At 49.1% G+C, this 7,157-nt stretch overlaps 1 protein-coding gene across 2 annotated transcripts; it reads right to left on the reverse strand.

Annotated features, from left to right (window-relative positions):
* Positions 1 to 225: 225 nt before the first annotated feature.
* Positions 226 to 5,959, reverse strand: LOC134059246 (uncharacterized). Of its 2 annotated transcripts, none has more exons than XM_062515671.1 (2): positions 4,735 to 5,959; positions 226 to 1,227 (listed from the first exon to the last, which is right to left on the reverse strand). In XM_062515671.1, the coding sequence occupies exons 1-2, from the start codon at positions 4,814 to 4,816 to the stop codon at positions 848 to 850; spliced, it is 462 nt and encodes a 153-aa protein (XP_062371655.1). In that variant the 5' UTR covers positions 4,817 to 5,959; the 3' UTR covers positions 226 to 847. Both variants share the same exon structure in this region; 1 of them encodes a protein (XP_062371655.1).
* Between the last annotated feature and the right edge of the window lie 1,198 nt (positions 5,960 to 7,157).

Here is a 7,157-nt window from a genome sequence, read left to right on the forward strand (position 1 = left end):
CCAATCACGCTCTGTGCAAAACAGCAATAATAAATAGCCTACACATAGTAGTCCACTCCACACAATTCATAGACACCACAAAGAGGAAAATATCTCCATTCAATTCATAGCAACACACGTCAAGTGATCACACTAAAAGGTTCCCCCCGCCCCCGTCACTAATAAATTAAACTATTGCACAAGAGTAACCCGGCCTTCATTCATAAAACATAGAGGAGAGAACAAGTGAGTTAATGGATTAAAATGGGAACTTCCCTGCTCCCCAAGACCCTCCCCTGGGGTCTGATCGCCATGGACCGTGACTTCGCCCTCAAGTGGTCAGCGGTTGTCCAATCGCAACATGCAAGTTCCCGGGTGTAGTTCCAAGGAATAAGTCCCAGTATGTAAGCTCCAGTATGTAAGTCCCAGTATGTATAAGCTCCAGTATGTAAGTTCCAGTATGTAAGTGCCAGCATGTATAAGCTCCAGTATGTAAAGCCGGGCCGTAAGAGTCCAATAGCTCAGTCCAAAGCGCAGCCGCCAGTCGCGACGTCAGTCTAGAATTTACACAAGGTCTATGCTAAAACATCCCCCCACTAACTATCTTCACTGGCGGCGATCCTACTGACCGCGACCAGCACAATTCGTCCCCTCGTTGACCAACGCGCTCCTGGCGTTCCGCTTGTACACTTAATCAGTCCCGGCTCTCTCGCGCACCTTGCTCACCTGCATGGCTTTATCCTTCTGCACAGGTGAGTCTCATTAGGCCAATTAGGCAGCAAGCCCAATGCAATCATTATCTCCCCCCTATTATCCCATCAGTCCACCACACTTCTCCCTTCCCAATGAAAAGAGACTCGTCCCCGAGTCAGTCCGACCCGAGTTGAAAATCAGTAGTCCAGGCAGGCCGCCGCCTGTCCCGCTGGGGACGTACAGGTCCCATGAGGGAGGGGTGAGCCCCCTCACCCATCCCCACCTCACTGGCTCCCTGCTGGTCCTGCGCGCTGGTTTCCAGACCTGGCTCGGCAGACCAGTCTCCATTCTGCTCCTGCGGAGGCTCCTGTGCGCGCTGTTCTGGATCCGCCACAGGCACTGCCTCCCCCAGCAACGGCACAATAGATGTCACCTCCCGCTCCGCACCATCCTCATCACACTGCACTCCCCCTGTAGCCTGACTGGCCTGGGATGCAGACGGGGCAGGGAGGTCGTCTGGCTCTGTGTGGTCCCTCAGGGTTTCTGATGGCTCCCCTGAAGCAGACAGGACACAAGGTTTCAGTCGGTTAAAATGTACTATCATTTCCTTTCCCCCTTCAGGCAAAACCAACTTGTAGAGCACATTTGAAATTGATTCTACTACTTCATATGGTCCTTTATACTTTCTCTGCAATTTTGGACAACGACCCCGCTTCCTGGCTTTATCTTGGACCCACACTAATTCCCCGACAGTGTAGTACTGATGGTTAACTTTGAAATCAAACGCCGCCTTCTGCTGCCCTGAAGCTCTGTCTTGATGTCGCTTAACCGCTCCCACCACTGTAGATAATATGTCAGTGAGCCCTACCACATAATCAGTCACTGCAGAGAACCTCTCCCCGTGGCCTGTGTCCCACATCACATCCACAGGGAGAATTATTTCGCGGCCAAACAATACCTTATGCGGGGTGAACCCAGTGGAGGCGTGAACACTACTCCTGTAGGCCATGAGCACGTAGGGCAACAATACATCCCAATTAGATTGGTTGTCTTCTATAAACAATGCCAACATGGACAATAGGGTGCGATTAAACCTCTCAACCATCCCATTAGATTCCGGGTGGTAGGGAGATGTTCGTGTCTTATTTATGCAGAGCAGTTGACAAACTTCTTTAAACAGTATAGACTCAAAATTTCTCCCTTGGTCCGAGTGAATGCTACGAGGAGCCCCAAACCGACACACCCACTGCTCTACCAGCACCCGCGCCACCGACTTTGCTTCCTGATTTGGCAGCGCATAAGCTTCAGTCCATTTGGAGAAGTAATCCCCCACTACTAGAATGTATTTATTTTTATTTGGAGTTTCAGGCAAGGGACCTAGTATATCCACGGCAAGGCGTTCCAGCGGTCGGCATGTAGCGGAAGGATTCAAGGGAGCCCTAGGAGCAGGCCCCTGGGACTTACGTGAGGCACAGTCCTGGCATGCTCTACAGAACTGTCGAACATCCCCGAACCATCCGGGCCAATAAAAACGATCTTTGACTTTAGCCTGCAGTTTTTGAATTCCTAAATGAGCCCCAAACACACTACTATGCAGCATTTGCAGCGCCGCCTGCACCATGTTGCTAGGAAGTACCACCTGCGTACCTGAGGCTGCGTCAGAATATGTGGGTGGCACCCGAACCAAACGTTGTTCTTGTACTTGGAGTTGGTCCCATACGGTCAAGTATTTTCGCAACTCGGGGTGACGTTGCCCCACATCCACCCCTCCCTGCGGGTCCAACTTTAATTTAATAATTAAACTTATGTTTGGGTCGTCTTTCTGCGCTTGAGTCAACTCATCTACTGAAGTCAGAATGCTACCTGTCTGTGTTTGCGCCTCCACTCTTACTGTACAAATTTTCTCTGTAGACATGTTGCATGTTTCTAAAGAATCACCTGGAACACTCTCCATAGTCACCGTGTCAGATGGAGGCAAGGGTCTGCGGGACAACGCATCCGCATTGGTGTGCAATTTGCCAGGCCGGTGTATGATTTTATAATGAAACGCAGCCAACTGCTCTACCCACCGAGCCAACTGCCCTTCAAGGCCCTGGAAATTATGTAGCCATCTTAGGGAGCTATGGTCAGTACGTAAAATAAACTCTTTACCCAATAGATAATGCTTAAAATGTTTAGTAAAAGCCACCATGCTCAACAATTCCTTTTTAGTAGCTGCATATTTTCGCTCCTCTTTAGTTAGCGCTCTACTGGCATATGCCACTACCCTCTCCATACCCCCATCCCCTTCTTGCGACAACACTGCCCCGATACCCAAATCACTTGCGTCCGTATCCAAAATGAAAGATCTCTGAGGGTCTGGATACGCCAGGACGGGGGCTGTAATCAAACTAGTTTTTAATTGCCGAAAAGCCTCTTCACAAGCGTGATCCCACTTATACTTTCGCCCCTTTTCCGTCAGTTGGTGTAGTGGTCTTGCTATATGCGCAAAGTCTTTAATGAAACGGCGATAGTAGGACGCCAAACCAAGAAAACTTTTAATTTCAGTTTGCGTTTTTGGCACTGGCCAGCTTCTAACTGCTTCTACTTTCGAGGGGTCCGCCATAATCCCCTGGGCTGAGATAATATGTCCCAGATAGCGTACCTCTGTCGAAAACAGATTGCATTTAACCGGTTTCACTTTTAAGTTAGCTTGACCCAGCTTTAAAAGAACTTCGTCCAGTCTGCGTAAATGTTCGTTAAATGTCCGGCCAAAACAAATAATGTCGTCCAAATAAACTAAACAGGTTGACCACTGCAAATCAGCCAGCACCAAGTCCATTAAGCGCTGGAACGTGCTAGGCGAGTTGCAGAGGCCGAAACTTAAGACATTAAATTCAAATAACCCCTGTCTAGTTATAAAGGCCGTCTTGTGTTTATCGCAGGGGTCCACCTCGACCTGCCAGTAGCCACTGGCCAGGTCGAGGGTAGAAAACCATTGCGCATTTGCCAGGCTGTCTAAGGCATCATCGATCCTCGGCAGAGGATAAGCGTCTTTTACAGTGACTTCATTCAATTTACGGTAGTCTACGCAAAAGCGCAGACTACCGTCCTTTTTTCTAACTGGGACTACCGGGGCAGCCCAGGGACTACATGAGGGGCGTATGATGTCATCTTCAAGCATTTGTTTAACATGATCAGAGACCTCTTCTTGTAAGTGCAGGGGCACACGGCGAGGGTGCATTTTAATTGGCCTAGCATTTCCAGTGTCGATCCGATGTTGCGTCATATGAGTTCTCCCCAAATCACTGTCGTTTTGACTAAAAACACCACTATGGCGTTGGAGCAGCTCTCGTACCGCTTTTAACTCTGGCGGAGAGAGATTTTTTTCCGCCAATCCAAGCTTTGAAAAGAGAGTCTCCCCCGACCAACCCGCGTTACTCATTGACCCTTCATTTTCTTCTATAGTGACGTCTGTATACATAGTGCCCACTTTCATGCCCTTCTTCAAAATACAAGACTCCTCAGTCACATTTATAACCCTCACTGGTACTCTCCCCTGCTGAGCTTTACAAACCACCCGCGCCACCATCAAATCACAGTGAGAGGACAGGGAATCAGATGGCTCTAGTAGCCCAACAGCCCGTCCTGCCAAGAGTCCCTCCACGGCCCCCGAAATAATTGCTTCAGAGCGCGGTCCCACCACAGTATCAGTCTGAACAGTCACTAACTTTGGCTGACTAGCCTCATTCAGCGATATCAGTGGCAATTGCTTCCCCATTAAACAGCAACATTTATTAACCAGATCCACTACAGCCCCATATTTTGACAGGAAATCAATCCCCAGCAAGATCTCAGTCGGCACATCAACCACTAAAAACTCCACAACCAAAGCCAAAGAGTCAAATTGACAAATAGTTTGCCACCTCCCCATTACACACATATCACTTCCATTAGCGGCTGATGCTGCCCCCTGATACCCGGTTAACTCCCCCACCCCCTTTGTTATTTGTAACCACCTATGCTTAGGGATAATCGAGGCTTGTGCCCCAGTATCTACCAATACATGTGTTAAGAACCCACCTATTTTTGCATTAAGGTAGACGCCTGGGCTATCCGGATGGTTGTAGGCCAGTCTTGCAGATCTGCAGAAAGGGGCGGGCATTCGGCCCACTGTACCCACCCCTTCTAGTTTCCCTGCAAGTAGGGGCAATTACGACGCAGGTGCTTTGTGCACCCACATTCCCAGCACGCATCTCGCTCACGGGCTGCTGTTGCGCGCTCAGGTCCATTATTCTGACCACGTCTCCCCCATTCGTCCTGGCGATTTCGCATCATTCTATTGTTCACGGGGGCCTGTAGAGATGCAACACTATGCTGAAGAGTTTTAACTTCTTGTCTTAGACCCTCTACCACTCCCAGCAGAAGCTCCATTTGTTTGTCGCTAGGCGATTTCTCAACCACAGCTCGCACCCTGGTGTCATGACTAATTTGGGACATTTCCAAGCTCTTTATCATTTCCAACTCAGACGCTATATTAATGGCCTCCTCCAATGTGTTAGGTTTCTGACTACGGAGGTGTATTCTCAAATCGCCACTCCCCACATGTTCAACAAAGTGGTCGCGGGCAAACATATCTCGAGTGACATTATCTGCCAGAGGGTAAGCTTTATAAATCAGACGGCGCAAAGCCGTGCCAAAATCACGGGCGGCCTCGTTTGGTAAGCGTCTGCGAGACAAGAAGTTGGCCCTATTCCAGTCCTCGCTGTCGCACGGTTCAAAGCATCTTCCAAGCGCCTCTTTTAAACTCCCATAGTCATTAAGGGCGGAGGAGTGTAGCCCCGAGTACAACTCTCTAGCACGGCCCGACAAAAGTAACGACATGAACTTCATTTTTAAAGCATTATCCCACCCATTCACCTCAGCGGCTACTTCAAATTGAGCCACCCAATCCGACCACTCCCGGCTAATTCCCGTGAAAGTCTCAGGCATAAACACTGGGCGAGCTGTTCGTGCTACTGGATTACTGCCCGGCCCCGATGGTCCTGCAGGTGGGTGCGCTGTGTTCTCTGAGTCAGACATGATCCCACCGCTGCCACCAGTGTAATAAACCTCCTGGGTAGGGAAAAGGTCCCCCTCTAGCGACCCCCTTTATTCCCTCCCACAGGTAGACCACTCAGAGAAGCAACAGACGCCACACCACCACGAACAATTCAAATGATCTTTATTTAATACATATAGCCAGGCGGCTCTGGATGCTATAGCCAATCAGACTGACGGGGTCTGAGATCCCCAATCACGCTCTGTGCAAAACAGCAATAATAAATAGCCTACACATAGTAGTCCACTCCACACAATTCATAGACACCACAAAGAGGAAAATATCTCCATTCAATTCATAGCAACACACGTCAAGTGATGACACTAAAAGGTTCCCCCCGCCCCCGTCACTAATAAATTAAACTATTGCACAAGAGTAACCCGGCCTTCATTCATAAAACATAGAGGAGAGAACAAGTGAGTTAATGGATTAAAATGGGAACTTCCCTGCTCCCCAAGACCCTCCCCTGGGGTCTGATCGCCATGGACCGTGACTTCGCCCTCAAGTGGTCAGCGGTTGTCCAATCGCAACATGCAAGTTCCCGGGTGTAGTTCCAAGGAATAAGTCCCAGTATGTAAGCTCCAGTATGTAAGTCCCAGTATGTATAAGCTCCAGTATGTAAGTTCCAGTATGTAAGTGCCAGCATGTATAAGCTCCAGTATGTAAAGCCGGGCCGTAAGAGTCCAATAGCTCAGTCCAAAGCGCAGCCGCCAGTCGCGACGTCAGTCTAGAATTTACACAAGGTCTATGCTAAAACATCCCCCCACTAACTATCTTCACTGGCGGCGATCCTACTGACCGCGACCAGCACAATTCGTCCCCTCGTTGACCAACGCGCTCCTGGCGTTCCGCTTGTACACTTAATCAGTCCCGGCTCTCTCGCGCACCTTGCTCACCTGCATGGCTTTATCCTTCTGCACAGGTGAGTCTCATTAGGCCAATTAGGCAGCAAGCCCAATGCAATCATTATCTCCCCCCTATTATCCCATCAGTCCACCACAATAAGATGAACGGTTGATGTAAAATAAATAATTATTTCCAAACGAAGTTTTTTGTCATGTCACTGTCTTACATGGTCTCTTAACACTATTAGGGCAGTTAGACAATTAATTTAGAAATAAAATAGCACTATTGTACATTTTACTACCAAACTCGAAAAGCCTCCGACACTTCCAACGGTCAAGTCCGACGTCCGACGGGGGAGCACTGCGAATTACGGAGTGCCAATGTGAAGGCGGCTTGAGGGCTGGTGCGTTGCACCGGCTGCACCGTCGCACGCTATACCCATGAGGCTTACAGTTTCGCTTGACATCTTCAGAAATTCATTAGCAACCTTTCAGAGAGCGGCTAAGCAAGCCAGGCTCAATATTTCTCTGATATTATTGACAAATACTCTCACAGACCC

The sequence above is a fragment of the Sardina pilchardus genome, chromosome 2 (assembly GCF_963854185.1).
Source record: "Sardina pilchardus chromosome 2, fSarPil1.1, whole genome shotgun sequence".
NCBI classification, from domain to species: domain Eukaryota; kingdom Metazoa; phylum Chordata; class Actinopteri; order Clupeiformes; family Clupeidae; genus Sardina; species Sardina pilchardus.